We start from the raw sequence: 21,781 nt of genomic DNA on the forward strand, positions 1-21,781 counted from the left end.
ACAGTGACCAGCATCTGTCACCCAATGCTAGTAGGTGACCCCGGAGGCAGGACAGGCAACAAACGGGCCCTAATGAGTGAAAGGCGGGTGGAGGTCAGTCTTCATGCAGAAGGTTAATAGGCTGACTTCGCCACTCGGCCCTGCCTGCCCCCCTGCAGTCTGGCCGTGCAGCCCAAACCTTGGACACGGGGTCCACATCTTCGCAAATCCAGAAAGGCTGATTTGCCTATAAGGGACCAAATTAATAACGATTCTGAGACTTGTTTGTGCAAATGGTTTTTTTTTTTTTTTTATTTCCACATTTATATCACAAGTTGTCCACTTACTGGACCAAATAGCAAAGTTGCTCCCTTCTGTGTCCTGAGAACACAGAAGTCTAGGTACTGTACATTCACTAAGGCTCCTTGTTTTTGCAAATCGCGTTTATGACAAATAACCATAAGGCAAACGAATCTAAAGGAATGGTTATGAGTGTTTCCAGCGCACAGACAGGTCTCCTCTTGCCCAACAGTACAGCTTACACACCAGTAGCACCCGCGATTACTTTTGTCTTTGGGGTGGGGGTGGGGAGGGGGGGAATCTGGAAAGGTGAACTTTTCAAGATATGTGCAGGAAGGGGAAAACGAAAAGGGAGAAAGAAAGGAAACTTATTTGGCTGATGGTCAGATGGAAAAGGCGGATAAAATAAACTCCTAGAACACTTAAATTTTTGCAGCATTTTTTTCAAAACCGGGTCTTAACCGAAACCAGATAAAAATGTGTGGATGCCCACGGAGCGCAGGTCATAGCAGCCGGCCAGCTGGCCCGCTGCAGCTGCCGAGCTTCTAGCACTGTAACTGAAGCACTGGCCGGTGGGGGTGCAAACAGAGGCCATGGTGCACGTACACCCACTGCCTCACATACTCAGGGCCAAATTTGGAAAAAGAAAACGCAAATGGATGAGATGCGTGCTTCTGTTGCTGTGTTTAAAGGTAACCTCTCCCACAGGTTTTCTGTGCCTGCCTGCAACTGAGGTCCCAGCTTACAGGTGCTGGGAAGTGTCCACACCGCTTCCGGGGTGGGGAACTGACGCTTTTTATAGCTGGTTCGCTATAGAGTTCTGAACTCACTTTGCCGGCCTTCCTTCCACACGGTCCTTCCTTTGCAATTTTGTTAGTAAACTGGTAGCAGCATTTCACAAAAGAAGGAGAATTTTGAGGGAAGGGCTCGGAGAGACCTCGAGACTCCCGCCCCCTCCCTCCGCCCCGGGCCGGACTCCCCGGCTTCCCAAGCACTGGGGGCAGCCCGCCCGCCGTGCTGACTGCAAGGTGGGAACGCACCTAGAGGCCGCCGGGCCGCTCAGTCCAAGCAGACATAAGGCAGAATGTTCAACCGCCCGTCGTCGCCGTGCGGGTCGAGCGATATGCACTGCGTCCAGTCATACCAGTTACCCTGTGTGTCCTGACACCCGTTCACCCCAGGCCACCGGTGGCCCTGGATTCTGTCCAGATCGTCCTGTGTGACCTCGCGGCTCAGCCCCGGGCGGTCCGTGGGCGCGCTGTGAGGCACCAGCACGTGCGGCTGCCTGGCCCCACGCCGGGTGCTCTCCTCCTGCCTCAGGTACTCGGACATGAAGTGGTGGGCGCCCGGGGTCTGCGCGCCCGACGAGGAGAGCAGGCTGCTCTGCCGGCTCAGGTAGGACTGGATGATCTCGTTGCGCGACAGCTCCTTCCAGTTCGTCTGTTCGAAAGGGCTCTGGAGGCTGGCCTTGGCCTCGGGCTTGTCCAGCTCTGTCCTGGGCTGCTCTGTGTGCACGGGGCTGTCAGCCCGCACTGGCTCTTTCTGGGTCAGAGGTTTGATCTGTCTGGTCATGGGGTCAAAGGTGAGCTTCCGCTCTTTTAACCGGACGGGCTTGACGCCCGCCTCGGCCACCTGCCCGTCCAAGTTCACCGTGTAGTCACGAGGCCGGTACCTCTTCTTCTTTTTGCTGTCCGAGCCGCCAGAGGAGGCAGCGTCGCTGTCCGCCTTGGAGGAGTCTGGGGAGAAGCCGGCCCGGGGCAGCAGGGGCTCGGCCGGCGCCAGCCCCACTTTGCAGCCCTGCCCTGCCGGCCGCTGGTGGCCCTCGGGCTGCTCCAGCCAGCGCACCGGGCTCTCCGCGCTGGGCAGCAGCTCGAGCCGCCTCACGGGGGGCGTGGACGGCCGGGCCAGCGGAAGCGGCGACGGCACCTGCGTGGCGTCAAGCGGCTGGGGCCGCGGAGAGGGGCTGGGCGTGGAGCCCTTGGGCGCGTACGGGCTCCGCTGCCGGGCAAAGGAGCCCTCGTGCCGTGAGTTCCGGGGACTGAAAGAGCAGCGAGGCGGCCCCTTGGGGTGGGGGGGGCCCGGAGTCTCGTCCACCCGGTCCAGCTGCTGCAGCACCGCAACCTTGGTCTGCAAGCAGGGCCCGGGGGGCTTGCCGAGGCCCGGGGAGCTGGTGTGCGGCCGCACCGCGTTGACGGGAATCTTGCCGCCGTGCTTGTCGTTCTCGCCGTGCTCCAGGCGGCCACCCTCGGGGCCCGGGTGCCCGCTGCCGTCCAGGGGGCCGGGGAAGCTCTCGGGGCTCCCGCCGATCCCGTTGGTGGGGAGGGGGGAGGAGTTGGGTACCAGGGAGTCGTGGCTCGCCTTGGAGACCTTGGGAGGTGGCCCGGGGTGGCCGAGGTCACGCTGGTCTCCCCGGCGCTTGCGGCTGCCCAGCCTGTCCAGCCGATGCCCCCGCAGCCTCTGGAGGTCAATGCGGTTCTTCAGGTCGTGGATGCTCTTGGGCGTGCCGGCCGCCCCCGCCTCTGGCCGGCAGTTGTGAGCACCCCCGTTGGCGGAGCCGGCGCCCCCCGCCAGTCCCCGCAGCGCCGCCTCATTCTGGTGCACGGGCTCGATGAGCTTCTGCCAGCTCCGCAGCAGCTTCTTGGCCCGCTTGGCGAGCTCCTCGTTCTTCGTCTTCTTGCGGACGTCGTTGATGAGCTTCCCAAGTCGAGTTTCCTGCAACCAGAGAGGGACGATGACACGCTTCTGGGACAGGAAGTCCCCGTGAAAAGGGAGCAGAGCCGGAAACCGTGGGAAGGGCCCCCCTGGTCTTTGGACTAACCCCACTGACCCTTCCATCACAGAATTCCTGGATACAAAACCCATAGGGATTTGGGGGTCCTTTGTGACATCTACCTTCTCAAATTTAGTCCTCAAGCCTTAGGGCCCCAGGTGGCATCTCAGAAGCACCATCCCACAGGCTCCCGGCACCTGGAGACTGGGGACCGTCAAGGCCAGTGCAAGAGCACTTTGCCAGGGAAGCTCTCTGAGTGAGAGCGCTCTATGGCCAGGGCAACAGTGAAAGGAGGGATGGAGCCAGCCTGGCTCACCGGAGATGCCCCCAGGCGTGCCTCCCAGCCGGCCCCGCAGCGTGACAGACACCCTGTGCAGGAACGGGCCCCAGCCAGGGAACTAAGGCTACCCAATTCCCACGCTACCCAGAGGAAGACGTGGCTTTTGGCACAGCACAGGTTGGGGGGCGGGGGTGCAGCACCCCGCCACACGGCACTCGCAAGTCCTCGGGTTGGGGAAGCCTGGGCCCGGCCCACCCGGCTCCTCCCAGCGTTGGATGCCGGGGACACTCACCTCCAGCGCCTCTTTGGTAATGGGGTATTTCTCCAGGCTGGAGATGACTTCCAGCACCGCCACCATGTTCCGGATCTACAAAACAAGAGCCACTTGTCAGACCTCTGCCCTTCTCTCTGTCCTAGCCCACTCTGGCCTCTGCGTCCCCAAGAGCCAGTGGAGTCAGTAACACCAGAGCCCTCGCCCCATGCAGCCTCCTACCTGCTCCTAAGGCCAACAAGGCGCCCAGTGGTCACCCCCATCCACCTCCTCTAGTGCATGGGGTACAGTTTACCAGAAGCCCATCCACGGTCATGCCCACCTGCCCAGGTGCTTGTCACAAAGCTGAGACTTGTGACATGTATGAGCTAGGATCTGCTCTTGCTATGGGAGATGTGCTCAGCCCTGCCACCTCATGGGGTGGGGGGGGGTGCCAGGATGCTGAAGGATTTAGCAAACAAAACACTAAGCTTAAAAGATCCATTCAGGCATTCCTCCTTGCAGTGTTCTTAGCTTTAGTGCACTTCACAGATACTGTGTCTTTCACAAACTGAAGGTGTGCGGCAACCTTGCATCGAGCAAGTCTATTGGGGCCATTTTCTCAAAAGTATCTGCTCACTTCGTGTCTGTGTCACATTTTGGTAATTCTCACATTTCAGACTTTTTCATTATTATTATTATTTGTTATGGTGATCTGTGGCCAGTGATTTTTAGTATTTATTTATTTTGAGACAGACAGAGACAGTGTGAGTGGGGGAAGGGCAGAGAGAGAGGGAGAGACAGAATCTCAAGCAGGCTCCAGGCTGCCAGAGTAGAGCCCGACGTGGGGCTTGAACTCAGGAGACCATGAGAGATCATGACCTGAGGTGAAACCAAGAGGCAGACACTTAACCGACTGAGCCCCTCAGGCGCCCTTGTGATTAGCAATTCTTGATGTCACTGCTGTAGTTGTTTTGGGGTGCCACAAACCACACCACACAAGAGGGCGAACTCCGTGATACTGTGTGTGTTCCGCCTGCCCCACTGCCCAGCCCTTCCCCATCTCTCTCCTCTCCTTGGGCCTCCCTGTTTCCCGAGACACAACAGTCTTGAAATTAAGCCAACTGGCAATCCGACACTGGCCTCTAAGTGTTCAAGTGAGATAAAGAGTAGCATGTCTCTCACTTGAAATCAAAGGCTAGAAAGGATTACACTAGAGGGGAAGGCGTGCCGGAAACTGAGGCAGGCTGGAAGCCGGTAGGCCTCTTGCGTCAGTTAGCCTGGTTGTGAAGGCAAAGAAAAGTTCTTGAAGGAAATTAAGGTGCTCCTTCGGTGAACAAACACGAGTGATAAGAAAGCAAAACTGTGTTACTGCTGATGTGGAGGAAGTTTGAGGTCTGGACAGAAGGTCAAACCACCACGACGTTCCCTTAAGCCGAAGCCTCGTCCGGAGCAAGGCCCTAACCCTGTAATTCTACAAAGGCCGAGAGAGGTGAGGAAGCTCTCACGTTGGAGGCTAGCAGACACACGTCGGGTCGCGAGGTTCCAGGAAAGACGCCACCGCCCCTGACGCGGCAGCGCAAGGCGAAGCAGCAGGTGCAGACGCAGAAGCTGCAGCGAGTGATCCAGAAGATCTAGCCGAGATCATTCACGAAGGTGGTCGCAGTCTAAACCAGACTTTGTTTTCTCTAAAAATTTTTGGAAGTGTATTTATTTTGAGCACGAGTGGAGGAGGGTCAGGGAGAGAGAATCAGAAGCAGGCTCCGCGCACGGTCAGCATGGAGCCTGTTGTGGGCTCAGTCTCATGAACTGCAAGCTCACGACCTGAGCCGAAATCAAGAGTCCACCATAACTAACGGAGCTAAATAACCCATGTAGGCGCCCCAAGCAACAGATTTTCAGCGGAGGCCAAACGGCCTTCTATTGGAAGAGGATGCCATCCAGGACTTTCAGAGCTAGAGAGGAGAAGTCAATGCCTACCTTCAAAGGACAGGCTGACTCCTACTGGGGGCTAATTCAGCTGGTGACTAAGCTGAAGCCTGGGCCGATTTACCATTTGGAAAATCTTGGGGCCCTTCAGAGTGATCGGCGCTGCCTGTGCTCTGGAAATGGAACAACAAAGCCTGGAGGACAGCACATCTGTTTACAACATGGTTTACAGACTCTTTTAAGCCCACTGTTGACGCTTACTGCCCCAAAAAAACGATTCCTTTAAAAATATGACTGATCAAAAAAAATTTAAAAAAATAAAAATAAATATGACTGCTCACTGACAACACACCCAGTCACACACAAGCTCTGACAGGGATGTGCAAGAGATTCACGTGGTTTCCATGCCTGCTGACATAACATTCATTCTGTGGCCCATGGATTAAGGAGTAATTTCAACTTTCAAGTCTTATTAAGAAATACATTTTGTAAGGCCGCTGGATCTGGGCAAAGTAAACTGAAAGCCTTCCAAAAGGGTTTACCATTCTACATTGCCATTAAGGATATCTGTGATTCATGGGAAGAGGTCAAAATATCAACGTGACCAGGAGTTCGGAAGCAGTGGATCCCAGCCCTCACGGATGACTTTGAGGGTTCAAGACTTCAGTGGGGGCAGTAACCGCAGGTGTGGTGGGAAGAGCAAGAGAACTAGAATCCGAAGTGGAGCCTGAAGACAATGGGCCTGCAGTGCTCCGATCTCGTGACAAAACTTGAACGGAAGAGGAGTTGCTTCTAACGGACGAGGAAAGCAGGCTTCTTGAGCTGCAATCTGCTCCTGGTGAAGATGCTGTGAAGACTGTTAGAACGACGACACAGGGTTCAGAACGTCACAGAGGCAGAGTGGAGGGGGCGGCAGCAGCGGGATTTGAGGGGACGGACTCCGATTCTGAGAGAAGTCCCACCGTGGGTGAAATGCCACCAAACAGCATCGCATGCTGCAGAGAAGTCGCTCGTGAAAGGAGGGCTCCTTCGATGCAGCCAACTTTACTACTGTCTTATTTAAGACACTGCCACAGCCACCCCAGCCGTGAGCGACCACCACCCCGATCAGTCAGCAGCCGTCACGTGGAGGCAGGACCCTCCACCAGCAAAAAGATTACGACTCGCAGAAGGCTCAGATGATGATTAGCATTCTTTTTAGCAATAAAGTATTTTTTAAGTTTTTAAAATTTTTATTTAATTTTATTTTTAAAAAATGTTTATTTTTGAGAGTGTGAGCGGGGGGAGGGGCTGATAGAGAGGGGGACAGAGGATCTGCAATGACAGCAGAGAGCCTGATGTAGGGCTTGAACTCACGAACCACGAGATCATGACCTGAGCTGAAGTCGGACGCTTAACCGACTGAGCCACCCAGGTGCCCCCCAAATTTTATTTGAGGGACAGTGGGCGCATGCACTCACAGGTGCACAAGCGGGGGAGGGGCAGAGAGAGAGAGAGAGAATCCCAAGGCTCCATGAACCCATGGACCTTGAGATCCCATGAACCATGAGAGCATGACCTGAGCCGAAATCAAGAGTTGGACACATGGGCGCCTGGGTGGCTCAGTCGGTTAAGCCTCCTACTTCAGCTCAGGTCATGATCTTGCGGTCTGGGAGTTCGAGCCCCACATCAGGCTCTGTGCTGATAGCTCAGAGCCTGAAGCCTGTTTCAGATTCTGTGTCTCCCTCTTTCTGTCTCCTCCCCCTCTCATGCTCTGTCTCTTTCTTCTCAAAAATAAATAAACGTCGGGGCGCCTGGGTGGCGCAGTCGGTTAAGCGTCCGACTTCAGCCAGGTCACGATCTCGCGGTCCGTGAGTTCGAGCCCCGCGTCAGGCTCTGGGCTGATGGCTCAGAGCCTGGAGCCTGATTCCGATTCTGTGTCTCCCTCTCTCTCTGCCCCTCCCCCGTTCATGCTCTGTCTCTCTCTGTCCCAAAAATAAATAAAAAACGTTGAAAAAAAAAAATTAAAAAAAAAAAAAAAATAAATAAATAAATAAACGTCAAAAAAAAAAAACAAAAACAGTTGAACACTCAACTGACTGAGCCACCCAGGTGGCTCAGCAATAAAGTATTTTTAATTAAGGTATGTACATTTTTTTTTTTTTTTTTTTAGACGTAATACTACTTGAACATTTAACAGACTACGGTACAGTGTGAATCTAACATCTACAGTAAAACCTTGATCTGCAAGCATAATTCCATTCCAGTAACATGGCCTGTAATCCAAAACACTCATATATCCAAGTGAATTTCAAGAACCATTGGTTCAGTTGTGCTCATGTGACATCCAGCGTCATATACTACTTGTATTGCAAGACATCATTTATCAAGTTACAATTTATTAGAAATGTTTGCTCATCTTGCAGAACACTCACAGAATAAGTTACTTGCAGTCCAAGGTTTTACTATATATGCACCAGGAAACCAAAGCATTCATTGGCCTCCCTTTACCGCGACAGTTGCTTTACTTCGGCAGTCTGGAACCCACCCCACAGTATCCCTGCGTGCCTGCACACAATCATCCGATCGGTTTGGTTACATTAGCAAGACCTTTAGAGTTCATCCAGAGACACCAAAAAATCACAAAGTGGGGAGATGACAGATGCCACAGTGCCGTGAGGATCTGTATCTGGAACACAGAGAGAACCTGGCCCAGGAGACATGAACAGGCACCGGCGGAATGGGAAACTGCAGCACCTGTGCCCAGCTCTCTCCAGAAGCCACGAGCAGCTGCCCTGCAGACGTGCCCACCAACCGGCAGAAATGGTATCTGATGGTACTAGGTAGTTCAGGGGCCCAGCCAAGCCCGGGGAGGGATGGGCTTTGTCTGGTGGTCTCCTGTTTGCAGATCTGACCCAGCCACTGCATGCCCCCTCCATACGATGTGTTTTCACACAGCCCTGCTTTGTGTAACGTAACCACCCCGTGGGGAAGGTACTATTACCACCACATTTTACAGACAGGAGAAGGCACACGAAGGTGCAGGTCAGGTGGTCAAACGTTATGACATCAATGTCTTCCAAGAGTCAACAGAACAGAATGAAAATTCCAAGAGCAACAGAAATGATCAACTGTAGTTTCAGTGCATCGACAAGACAAATCTCAGACCACGGGGAGTGAAGTCACAGAACATACAGACTGCATGATTCCATTTACACCAAACATCAGAGCAAAGTCACAAATTAAATTTAAAATTTGTCAGACTTGGCCCCTGGCTGGCTCTGTTGGTAGAGCACGTGACTTTTAGTCTTGGGGTCACGAGTCTGAGCCCTATGTTGTGCATAGAGCTTACTTAAAAAATACACACACACACACACACACACACACTCAAGCAAAAACTCTTAAGTCTTCTCGAAGAAACAGGAGACTATCTTTGCAACCTTGGGGTAGACAAAGATTTCTTAAGACCCCCCAAAGCAGTAACTGCCCAAGAAAAAAGCCTGACAAACTGGGCTTCATCGAGATTGAGAACTTCCACTTACCTCAAGAGGCAAACAGCCCGGGAGCACTGACAAAGCGTGCCCAGTGAAGGACGCAGCTCTGGAAGAGGTGAAGAACTCCCTCAGCTCAACAACCCCCAGCAGCTGCAGGTTTGGGTGGGCTGGCCGGCTGGGGGAGCCCGTATGCCCGGAGGAAGCCCCCGCTCCCTTCCAAGATCACACAGTGAGCCCATCACATGCCCACACACACTGGACGGAGCATGCAGGCGAACGGGAAGGGCACGAGGAAAGGTACATGTCCCACCCAGCCACCACCACCACGGTTCCCTGTAGGTTTCCAAAAACATTCCTTGCATTGTATATACACTTACCGCGCATTAAAAACAACAACAACAAAGCAAAACGTGATTCTATGCCTTGCTTTTCTCACTAACATCAGAAACAACCAGCATCGCAGACATCCCCCCTTCCCTCTTGCTTCCAGTGTGTGTGGGGGGGGTACTTGAGCAGAGCTGTGTCCCCCCTTTTCCACTTACTGTTACAAACAAGGTTGCAATCCCTACCTTTACTAGAGGAGATCCTGGGCTAACACACAAACTGCTAGAGGGGCTATTGGCACAAGGACCGGGAAGGATTGTAATTAGCCCCCGGGGAGGCGGCTCCAATTCCAGGCCCACTATAGGAGAGGAAGGCGGGAAAGCCTGTTTCCCAGTCCTTGCCGGTACTGTGGTGTATCAGTTTCCCGTTGTTGCCAAAAGGATGCACATGATCACGGAAGGAGAGGCTTAAACAACATGCGTATATATATCATGTCAGTTTGGGGTGAGGGGGGGGACGGACAGTAATGTGGTTCAGGTCGCCCTGTGCTGAGACCCAGCACAGGAGGGTAGGCAAGCCGCCCTCCTTTCAGGGAAGTTCTCCAGGCCGTTTCCTATTCCTTTCCGTGTTGACAGGATTACGCCTCCTTGCTGTAGAACTGAGGGCTCCCTTTTCCTGCTGGCTGGCTGGCTGGCTGGCACTGAAGGCCATTTCAGCTTCTAGAGGGCACTGCATTCCCCAGCTCACGGCATCTCAGTTCACTTCCCACATCTGCCACAGCACCACGTCCTCACACTGCACCTCTCTGACCCGGCCAGGCAAGGGTCTCTACTTCTGAGGATCTGATGAGGCTGGGCCCACCTCGATACTCCAGGTATGTACCCTTCACACCCACAGAGTCCCTTCTGCCACACAAGGTACCACGTGGCCAGGTTCTGGGGACTAGGATGTAGACATCCTTTGGGGCTTTTACTCTGCTGGCCACATGCATTCCTCGGCTTTTCTGATCTGCCTTCTGTGCAGCTGAAGGCGGCTGTCACCTCCACCTGCCACCTCAAGTTCTTGGTGTCTTTTTTTTTTTTTTTTTTTTTTAAATGTTTATTTACCTTTGAGAGAGACAGAATGAGGGGCAGAGAGAACCCGAACAAGGCTCCAGGCTCTGAGCTGTCAGCACAGAGCCTGACGCGGGGCTCAAATGCACGAACCGTGAGATCATGACCTGAGCCAAAGTCGGATGCTCAACCGACTGAGCCACTCAGGTGCCCCTCCTGGTGTCTCTTCAGCAACAACAGTGGCCCTCACTCTGCCTGTCGGAGCTCCCACAAAGCTGCCCCTGTGCCGCGGGGTCCAATCTGCACGCTGGCAACAAAGGCCTCCCCTCGCAGTGTTTTCATTCAGGGCTGTGTCCGGGAACACATCTGGATGGCCCCCAAAACCTACTCCAAGTTGCACTGAGGGAAGGGGTCTGAGAGGAGACACTCCATCACTTACATGCCTTTGATGCGCCACAGACAGGGACCCTGAGCAAGAGGAGACGGGGCAGTGAGGAGGCCGGTACCACAGGGACAGCGAGGCCGCCCTCTCCCTGTCCCCAGCCCGGGGATTCCAGCCCTGATAGGGTCCTGGGCTTGCCACATGGCCTGTCTCCACCCCAGTGACTTCACCCTGGTATATTTAGAGCCCTGGGTTCCATACACTCCTGAACCTCAAGGCAGGCTCTGGGCAGCTGTGCAGGCCAGCGTCCCAGGGCCACGTGCAAACCTCTTGCTGTCAGGAACAGCCTGGCGCACCTGCACCGGTGGCCCTTTCCTGCTCTGGCTATCTCCCCTGGGATTCATTCTCAACAAAAACAAGAACACCTCTCAAAACCACCTGCCAAAGGGCTTTCCCAAAAGGGGCGGAATTCGTAAATGAAGGATGTCTGAGCGCCCGAAGTCTCTCATTTTCTCATTAAGGTTCCTTCAATAGATGCAGATTAAGTTGTATTTCCTTAACAATTAATGAAGCCGAGTGTCACCTCCCCTTTCTACCGATGATGACTGCCCATGTGAGCTGCTCACCATTCCAAGCCCATTTACTCTCTGTAAGACCACCCTCTTTATTGGAAACAATTAATCACCCGGCCAAGGAGCCCACAGGGTGGTGGTGGTGGTTGCCCCACCCTGTGCACATGGCAGTTGGGCAAGGAAGGTGTCAGAATTGGGGGAGGACTACTCTGGAAGTGCAAGGAGCAGGCAGGGCAGCTTGGGAAGGCTGGGCAGTGGTGGCACAGACAGGACCCCAGAGGTCTGTTCCAAGGCAGGGCAGGAAGTCGGCAGGTGATTACTGGTGGAAGTGACTCCTTAAGTATCTCACGGAGTGCCTTCGGATCCTAGACTGGAGGCTGACAGGCACAATCAGGTATCCTCGATAAGACAGGAAAGTCAACGTCACACAGACAGCTGTGCCAGCCAGCGTCTCCAGCATCAAATACACAGGCACCCCCTAAACAAGGTGCCTCCCAACTCCGGCATACGGAGAAAGAAAACACATCCTCCCTCACACCTACGGGCCACCCCAGGGACACATGCTCCTCGGCACCAACCCAGTTCCCAGGGCTCTTATGGGGACTTCCCACCGCATGAGAACCAAGAACAGGCACAAAGGAAGCAGAAAGGCCTTGGTTCCTGGGGGGGCCCTCAGGGCACGCCAAGTCACCGGCAGCCAAGCTGCTCGACTCACGGTGAACAGGAAGAAGGGGGTCTGGACACGCACAGGCGACAGTCCAAAGGAGAGGACGGCACCCCGCAGCAGCGGCCTGGGTGCGAGTCTGGACCACGGAGCGCAGGACGCTCCCACACTGCTCAGGCCTGAGGCTGGTGACGCCCCCGTCCTCCCACACCCACGGTCAAGTGGGAGCAACGAGGAACGTGCACCGCACGCCGCAGCACACTGCGCTGTGTGAACCATTAAAGGCACACTGCTCATCCTCATCTTTTTATGACACGCTTTAGAGTATTTAGTGAAGAAACGAGGCACCCTGGAATCTGCTACAAAATCCCCCTGGATGTGGGGCGCAGAAGGGGACGACATGAAGCAGTGCGGATTGGCTCTAAATCGGTACCTGCTGGAGCAGGGGCACGGTTACGTTATTCTCTCTACTTTTATGTTTGAAACCTGCCACAAATCTAAAAGGTTACAAACTACACCCATTTCCTAACACGTGGAAGATTTCACTGGGTCTGGAATGAGACGGCAGTTGGCAGCGGTGCGGAGATGAAGTGAACAGATACTTGTTTTTCAATTCCACACGGTGGCTTCTCACTGCACCACCCGGCACCTGCATGGGCAGAGGGGCCGAGGGCTGCTGGGATGCCGTCTCCCCCCACAGTGAGCCTGTCTCTGGCCCCCTCAAGCTCTTCAAACTACTGGGTATGTTCTACCTGGTGCGATCTTTGGAGCTCCTCACCAAGCCCCCCGCAGGCTGCTGAGCTGCTGCTCGACGGACTCGGTGTAAACACTCCTACTAGAGTGGAAAGGGGTCTGGGGTCTGCTCTCCCGAGGTGGGTCCATGCCTCCCTGCAAAGAGCCCAGAGAGCCAGAACTCCTCCTGCATCCAGACCTGCTCTCTGCCCTCAGATAGGGAAGATGCCGCAGGGTCCAGGAGAGCACCCGCCCAGACATGGGACAAACAGCTTCCTGGGGGGCTCTCCAGAGAGCTGGGGATTGCCGTGCCCACGGAGAGGGCAGGTTCTGTGGTTGCGTTCCCAGGGTGCTGAGGCCAGGGAAGGAGAAGTCAGCGAGAGGGGGCCTAGGCTTCTGACGTGACGGCAAGCCCCAAGCCATGCCAAAGCCCTCGCCCATCCGTGGATGCTAGAGTGTCCGTGTCCACACAGGCCTGAGGTCAGAAGCCAGGGGAGGTCAGACTCAGGGAGCACCTCACAGCAGGGCCAGGCCAGGGCAACAGTAACCCAGGGAAGGGAGAGCTGGCCCACGCTGCCCTGTGGCTGCCCTCTGAAACCCGGGGACGCCGCTGGCTTCTCCAGAGTCCAGGACACCAAACTGGCTTCAGAAAACCTGCCGACAGCAGGGTACAGGGAATCATCTTTAAAACCAAACCCAATGGAAAGACTTTAACTGGCCCTCATCACATGTCTGAAAGTTGCTCTGTGAACAGGATCACTGGTCTGACCCTGGATCTGTGTGCAGAGCTGGGGCCAGTGCAGTGGGGTACACCCACCCCTGACCAGCTTCTCCTCCCCTATTTCAGGGGATATGCAGGTAAACCCCAGGCCCTGAGTAATTAATTAGCACCCTGTGGGGGATTTCCAACCCCATGTGAAACAGGAACTGAGACACTAAGCTTCAGAGTCTCTGAGCCCATGGCTGACCATTCTGTTCTCCACGCATCAAGGGTTCCCACTCTGTCTCAAATCCCCAGTCTCTCAGGAATTAAGCTGGATGTGTGCAGCCACGGTGGCAAAGGGGAAACCCTGTGCTCCTTGAGCTCTGAGCACTGGTGGGGCCCAACGGAAATGAGCCAGGGCAGGCCCACCCAAGCCAGATTCTCATCGGGCTGTTGGGTTCCCCCAGGAAGCTGAGCTCTCTAGCTTTTCACCCTTGAAAGCCCACTTTACAGATAAAGAAACTGAGAGTCTGAGAAGGTAATAAAGATTCAAGGTTCATCACACAGCTAGAAGGTGGCGGAGTGTGGTCTTATACCAGCCTGGCATAGACTCTGCCTATCACACACAGGTGCTTTACTAGGTGAGGTGAAGGAGGGCACCCAGATGCCACCAGGCTGGTGACGTTGGCATCCCGCCCACATACTCTCCCCAACCTGCCCCAGCAAGTAAACGCACAGGTTATGGTTTCTTGAGCCACACAGGGCCAGTGCCCTCATGCCCAGCACATCTCTGGGCTGCCTCTGCCTTCCCTCCAGGGTAGCCTAGAGCCAGGGAGACCCACACACCTATCCAGCAAAACAGGGGCTGCAGCTCACCCCCAGTGTTCACCCTAAGCAGCAGGCCACTTGGTAAACGGCAACAGCACTCAAGCCTGCCTCCCGCTAGGCCCCAGCAATGGCGCACACAAGCCTTCCTGCTTCTGATGTACTGCACACCATGTTCCCAGGCGGGTGTCATTCTTTCTGTGACTCAAACTGCCTCTGCCGCGAGCTGGTGCGAGAGATGGTGGCACCTGCACCCCCCAAAGATCCTGGCTGAGCCCAGCCCATGTCCCACCCTGTCTCCCTGAGGAAGGAAAAGAAGTCAGTGTGGCTTGATCCTCCCTCTTGGCTCTGGAAGGTGCATCCTCCTGGCCCTGCTGTGCCCTGCCTGGTTCCACAGCCAAGCAGGAGTAAGAGGAACTTCCCTTAGGTCATCTGCACTCTGCCTGGCCAAGATGCCTTCTTCTGCCAGGCCCCCAGTGGCAGCCTTGCACCCACAGGGGTGAAATCTCTCTCATTCATGGCTTCTTTATAGGAAGAGGGACATGGGGGGGGGGGGGGCTGTGTCCCAGCTGCAGCAGCCAAGCTCAACACTTGCAAAAGCACAAAAGCACTTCCTCAGCAGAGGGGCCCATCTGCTCCCCAGGAGCGTCCACAGCTGGAGCATGGCCACTGCGTGCATGGCCCTGATTGTCACACTCACAGCCCACAGAGCACCCACGACCAGAACATGTAACTGCAGCTGCAACTCAGCCGAGGGGATGGAAACCCCAGCCTTGGCCCAGAGAGTGAGCCAAGCAGCCTGCATCCCACGAGCAGCACAGCACAGGAAAAGGAAGCCCAGGGCAGTGGCCGGAGCTCCCCGTCAGCATGAGTGGCCAGCATGAGCGGCTGCCATCCTCCATCACTGAGGGAGAGGCTAGCAGGTGAGGGGGTGGGGAGGGCAGGAGAGGCAGCACTCTCCCCGCAGCAGCAGTCCCCAAAATGTTCCTCTCTCCCTCCTACTTTTTATTTCAGCAGCTCTCTCCAGCGAAACTATGTACTTAAACTTTCCTGACCTCTGAATCAGGTCAACAGGACACACACAATTCTCATTATGATCCGGTCCCTTCTGAGAGTACAAGAGCTCTCAATGTGTCATCCGTGAACTGGTTCGTTCCTGCACTGATACAACTGCAAAGTCAGAAAGCCAAGCAGAGCACTTGTTTGCAGGGGGGTCCAGGTAGCAGAGCATCCGACGACAGACAGCACTCCGGTCAGGGTTTCTCCTTCCCAGAGGAGTTCCTCTGGCACTCCCAGAGGAACAGCCAGGAAGAATACCAGCTGTGCCAGACATAATGGCCCGATGCCCACGGGAGGGGCACCCACAGCGTTCGACCCACATGCATGGAGAACACAGACAATCCAAAGCGAGACCCAGCCAGCTTTACAGGAACTCATAGGGGCCAACCTCCAAGAGACCGTTAAGCAAACCACCGAGGTGACAGGAGTGCACTCCAGCACTGCCACGTGAAACACCCGGTGGTGGGGCTGGGCGGGAAAGGGCCAGGCGGGGGAGCTGTGCAAAGATGCCACGGGGCTGAACCTGGCCTCTACTGTTGGCCCAATTTGGACTGAAGCAAGAGCAGCCACCAGTCAGCCCAGCTCCTCCCCATGAGCAGGGAAGCCGGAGGGAAATGCTGGGAAAACCACAGATCATCTCTGCAGACCCAGAACGGGTGTGCCGACCACCGTCCTGAGAGACTGTGCCTACGGGGGGGGGGGGGCCAGGTCAGGTGTACCCTGCCTACCCACCACCAGCCTGCTCTGTGGTCTCTAAGATCCCTTCAGGCAGTGCAGTGCCCAGCATGGTGCCAGGCTACCAGTCTACCAACCTGGGCCGCTATAGGATCTTGGGAGCCAAGAATACTCCAGAATTCCCCCAACAAGTCAGCAGTTGCTTCCTAAGCAACTACGGCAGGCCTGGAGTATGCAGGAAGGCAAGTGTGGCCCAGGCCTGAGGTGTGGATGGAGACGGCCAGAGGCAACAACAGAAGCAAGAGGGAAGCACCACAACCAAGGCTCACCTGAGCGGCCAGGAGCCCAGGTGCAGGGGGACCGGAACTGCGGCTACATCCAGAGAGTGCTTTTAAAAAGGAGGAGTAGGCGGGGCAAAAGTGACCACGCCACACAGGAAGTCCAAGATATCCCTGGTTAGCAGTAAGAGTGTGTAACATGTGCGTAACATTCAGGGTCTGGTGGCCCTCACTTTCCTGAGCACTCCCACGAGGTCACCACGTTCCTTGTGCTGGGTGGACAGGAAAAGAGCAACAGGAACTGCCAGAACCTGAGTGGGGGCCACACTGGTTAAGTCATTTGGCAAGTCTCCGGGTTAGGTATCAAGGAGCTCTTGTCTCCTTTTATTTATTTTTTTTTAAAGCTTATTTATTTATCTTGAGAGAGAGAGAGAAAATGCAAGTGGGGTTGGGGCAGAGAGAGGAGAGAGGAGAGAGGAGGGAGGGGGAGAGGGTGGGGGAGGGAGAGGGAGAGAGAATGAAGCCCAAGAAGGCTCCCAGCTGTCAGCGCAGAGCCCGATGAGGGGCCGGAACCCACAAACCATGAGATCATGACCAGAGCCGAAGTCAGACACTCCACCCTATGAGCCACCAGGTGCCCCCTCGTCTCCTTTTAAATAGGAATCTGAGATCAGCAAACCCACCAGGGTTTAAACGTAACTAAGGAAGGTGTGCCTGTCCTAAACTGGATGGTAGCCATCAGCCAGGACACCACCTCAGCCCATTAGGCCATGAACTCCATATCAAGTGCTCCAGGGCAGAAAGCACCAGGGAAGACTGCACCGGAGGTCAGTGGATGGCCTCTGATCCTGCCCACCCACCCACCCAGCCCACTCAGCTGTTTCCTTAGCCTCTAAGTGGGAGGATGACAGAGGCTTCCTACAGGCTCCTAGAAGGTGAACAAGAGACACACACGGACGTCCCGGATGCTGCCTGGCACACAGTAGCGCTCAGAAAGGAGTCACCTCCTACACTTGGGAGGTGATCAGGCCCAAGACCCCTCACCTATTGCCCTACAGCTCAAGGGCTCTGTGTATCTGTGTGGAGCTGGAGGAACCACAGCGGGCACAGGGACTTTCTCAGCAGGCAGTCCTGTAACAGGGCCACCGTGGAGAGAACCAAGGACACAGTCACCCGTGGAACAGAAAGGTGAATCTGTACATTGTGTCAAATGTCATATAAGGATGGACACGCATAGCCCGTGACCCAGCGATTCCACTCTGAGGCACATCCCAACAGAAACGTGAACACCCACGCATGGAGAACGTATTCAGAACAGCCCCAACTAAAAACCACCTGAATGGCCGTCAACAGCATCATGGATGCCCAAATCACGGTCTATCCATTTAGTGTGGAATGAACAAACTGCTGCTACGCACAACATTAAAGATAAATCTCAAAACAGTGTCCAGTGAAAAAGTCCGGTAGAAAAGAATGCATTCTACATTGGATTGAAAGCTCCCAAGCAGGCAAAACTTCTCAGTGGTGACCAAAGTCAGGGGAGCTGGGGATGGGGAGCTGCTTAGACAGGGAGCAAGGGCGGCTTCTGGGGAAGCAAATGCTCTATTCCTGGACCTGGGTGAGGGGTAACTAAGATGCAATCACTGCACATGCAGTCCGTAAAATGTAAAGCTCACAACCGGCGCCCTTCCGGATGATCTTAAAGGCCATCCTGTCCCAGAAACTGATGCCAGAGCTGCGGGGTTGAAGAGGAGGAGAAGGCACTGCAGAGTCAGTCCCTGGCTCCCCCACAGTGGCACAGACCACTCTGAGGTCCCGCAGAGAATTGCCGCACAAGCCCCGGCTACCTGGGACACACAGCATACCTCTGCTTCAAAGCTCACAGAGGAACGTGTCCACACACTCCTGCCCCCGGCAGAGGGCAGGTCTGGGGAGGACAAGTGTGCTCTGTGGCTTCCAGGGAAGGAGTAACTCCGCAGCTCAGTGTCCCCAAGAAGAAGGAAGCTTGAACGTTACTGGAGAGACAGGCAGGCAGCACCTACTGCCTGGGCACTGCTGGCCAGCACTGTGCTGGGCATATGTCTCTTACCATATACCATGGCCTCTTTTGAGGCCACACACCCCCAAGTAGGTATTATGCTGTTTCCCCAGCATGGAAGCCAGGGCACCCATTAACACCTGGCCACAGGTTCATTTCTGACCTAAGCTGTTAATTCTGGGCAGTCAGCCCACGCCTGATTCCATGCAACAGGCCATTAGCAAGTATATAGGTGACCTGGGCAGAAAACGACAGCCGGCTTGAAGGAGGGCAATGGAACAATTAAGGTAAGGAAAGTCTTCATGCCTAACCCAGGAAAGAAGATACCAAAGAAAACTAGAAATTGGGGGGGGGGGGTGGGGGGGGGGGTGGGGGGGTGGGGGGGTGGCAGATAACATTTTAAAATCAAAGTAACTTGCCATATTAAGAGGCTAAAAATGAAAAAGCCTTGTGATTGTTCCAAAAGATATGGAAAAAATATTTGACCAAATTGGGCATTTCTTCCTGATAAAAACTTTGAGCAAACTAGCAACAGAAGAGAACCTCCTTGGTCTGACAAAGTATTTTGACAATATCCACGGCTAACATCATATTTGATGGTGAATGGCTCCATGTTTCCCCCTAACAGGTACAAGACAAGGTTATGTTCTATTCAGTCTTGTCAGGAGGTTCCAGTCAATGTAATAAGGCAAGAAAAAGGGGAAAACAACAACAACAACAACAACAACAACAACAACAACAACAACAACAAAAAGGACATCTAGATTGGAAAGAAGGAAGTAAAATGGTCTTTATTCACAAATAACAGAAGTCTATATTGAAAATCTTACAGCATCTCCAAAAAAGTTACCAGAACAAGTGAATTTAGCAAGGCTGCAGGATACAAGTTCAATATAAAATTCGACTGTACTTCTATATGCATTTTCATTCAGAAAATGAAATTTTAAAAAACCAATTCCAGGGGTACCTGGGTGGCTCAGTTGGTTCAACACCCAACCCTTGATTTCAGCTCATGTCCTGACCTCATATTTGTGAGATCAAGCCCCGCATGAGGCTCCGTGCTGAGCATCGAGCCTGCTTGGCAGTCTCTCTCTCCTCCCTCTGCCCCTCCCCTGTGCATGCACCTGCATATGTGCTCTCTCTCAAAATAAATAAACATTAAAAACCCCAATTCCATTTATAATAGCAATTAAAAATATAAAGTACCTAAGGATACATCTGACAAAAGACATGAAAGCCTTCAACAGTGAAAAGTGCAAAATATGGCTGAGAAAAATTAAAAGAAGCATCAATTATCGGAGAGATACACACAGTTAATGGACTGGAAGAGTCAATCGTGTTAAGATGCCATTTCTCCCCCAAACTGATCTACACAGTCAATGCAATCCCAACCAAATTCCAGCAGGGTCTTTTAGAGAAACTGGTAAGTTGATTCTAAAACGTATATGGAATCACACAGGTCCTAGAATAGCCAAGAAATTGGAAAAAAAAAAATCAGAAGATTATAATTAAGACAATGTGGTACTAACAGTAAAGACAGACAAACAGACCAATGGGAATAGAACAGAATCCATTAACAGACCCACACATTCATGGTCAACTGATTCTTAACAAAGGTATTAAGACAATTCAATGGGGGAATGAATAATCTTTCAATTAACAGTGTTAGAATAATTGGATAGCCATATGCAAACAAGTAAAAAATCCTTGACCTCTACCTCACAAGATATACAAACATTAACACAAGATAGATCATAAACCTAAATGTAAGGGTTAAAACTATAGAACATCTAGAAGAAAACACGGGAAGAAAATCTTAGTGACCTTGGGCTTGGGAAGGACTAAAAATATGACAGAAAAAGCATAAAATTTAGAGAAAACATAAAGTGGATTTCATCAAAACTGAAAATCTTTGCTCTTCAAAACGTGACACTATTATGAAAAAAGGGGGGGGGGGCAAGCCACAGACAGGTTGAAAATATATATGAATCACATATCTAAGAATGGACTTGCATCTAGAATACATTTAAAAAAACCTCTTTCAACTCAATGAGTAGGCAAAGAACCCAATTCCAAAAAAAAAAAAAAAAGGAAAAGTGGTTTGAATATTCAAATCTTTCATAGAAAAGACATGCATGGGAAATAAACACATGAAGAGATGCTCAGCATTATTAGTCATTAGGAAAATGCTTAAAACCATCACTACAAAACTATTAGAAGAGCTAACGTGAAAAAGACTGACCACACCAAGTGCTGGCCAAGATGTGAAGTGACAGGAATTCTCATACACTGCTGGAAGTTATCATGTGGTATAATCACCTCAGAAGACATGTGGGCAGATTCTTAACCCGGAAGTCCATCAACACAGGGGGTAGGTAAGTGAACTGTACTATATCCATAGGATGAAGTAACGGATCTTGCTCAGCATTCAAAAAGCAACAAAAAAGAATGAACTCTTGACACAGAGTTTTCAGATGCACGAATCTGAAAATATGCTGAATGAAAGAAGAACCCAGACCAAAATAAAACAAAAAACAGCACACAGTGCATGATTTCACAAAATTCTAGGAAAGGCAAGCAAATTCTACAGTGACAGAAAGCAGATCAGCAGTTGCCTGGGACTGAGATAGACTAGAGGGAAGATTACAAAGGTGCAAAAAGAAACCTCTGGAAATGATGGATATGTTTATTACCCTGACTGTGGTGATAGTTTCTCAGAGGTATATAGGTCAAAAAATATCAAATTACACACTTTCAACGTGCAGTTTACTATAGGTCAATTCTACTTCAATAAAGCTGTAAAACTTAACTGTGGAGGGAGATGATGCATGCAACAAGATGGGTGAAAAGAAGGGGCAGTAGGCAAAGAGCAAGAACACTTTTTCGTTGCAGGGGAGGCATCAGCCCCCCCAGACCTCCCTGGGGGTGGAAGGTGGAGCTGGAAGTTCCTTTTCCCCTCACTAAAATGAAGAGGCTCACGCCTGGTCATCCCACCGGTATCATAAAGACAACAAATTCGATGTTGCATGTAACAAGGCTCCAGGAGGCACCAATAAACATCAGCTTTTCTTTCTGGGACATTCTACATGCCCCTACAAACACCTGTGCATCCAACAGACTGTGAATCTGAACTGTGGCTTAAAATAGGTGATCTGTGGCTTAGAACAGGGCCCCAGCCCTCAGGGGGACACACTATGGCTGAAGCTCGGTGACAGTGTCTCATAGGTTGTGAAATCAAAGGCTTAGCAGCCACCAAAGGCTGAACTTAAGGACATGTGCCCTCCTCAGCCTGTCCTCACGGTTTTGCCATTCTTCAACCGGAGACCCAAGGGAGGGGGCCGCCTTCCCATGCTCACATGGAAGAAAGGCCATGGCCACAAACATCTACAGAAAATCTTTTTTTTTTTTTATTAGTTTTATTTTTGAGAGACAGAGTGCGTGTGGGGGCGGGGCAGAGAGAGACAGAGACAGACTCGGAAGCAGGCTCCAGGCTCCG

The 21,781-nt window shown here is 52.8% G+C and overlaps 1 protein-coding gene across 4 annotated transcripts in view; it reads right to left on the minus strand.

Moving 5' to 3' along the window:
- Window positions 1-544: 544 nt before the first annotated feature.
- Window positions 545-21,781, minus strand: part of MED26 (mediator complex subunit 26) — a 52,564-nt gene continuing 31,327 nt past the window's right edge. For all 4 annotated transcript variants that reach the window (XM_060630552.3, XM_060630550.3, XM_060630553.3 and 1 more), the window contains exons 2-3: window positions 3,622-3,696; window positions 545-2,991 (exon numbers count right to left, since the gene is read on the minus strand). In XM_060630552.3, the coding sequence (XP_060486535.1) occupies window positions 1,339-2,991; window positions 3,622-3,687 (1,719 nt within the window). In that variant the 5' untranslated portion in view covers window positions 3,688-3,696 and the 3' untranslated portion in view covers window positions 545-1,338. The remainder of the gene's footprint in view (window positions 2,992-3,621; window positions 3,697-21,781) is intronic.

Source organism: Panthera onca, chromosome A2, assembly GCF_046562875.1.
Source record: "Panthera onca isolate mPanOnc1 chromosome A2, mPanOnc1 haplotype 2, whole genome shotgun sequence".
NCBI classification, from domain to species: Eukaryota; Metazoa; Chordata; class Mammalia; order Carnivora; family Felidae; genus Panthera; species Panthera onca.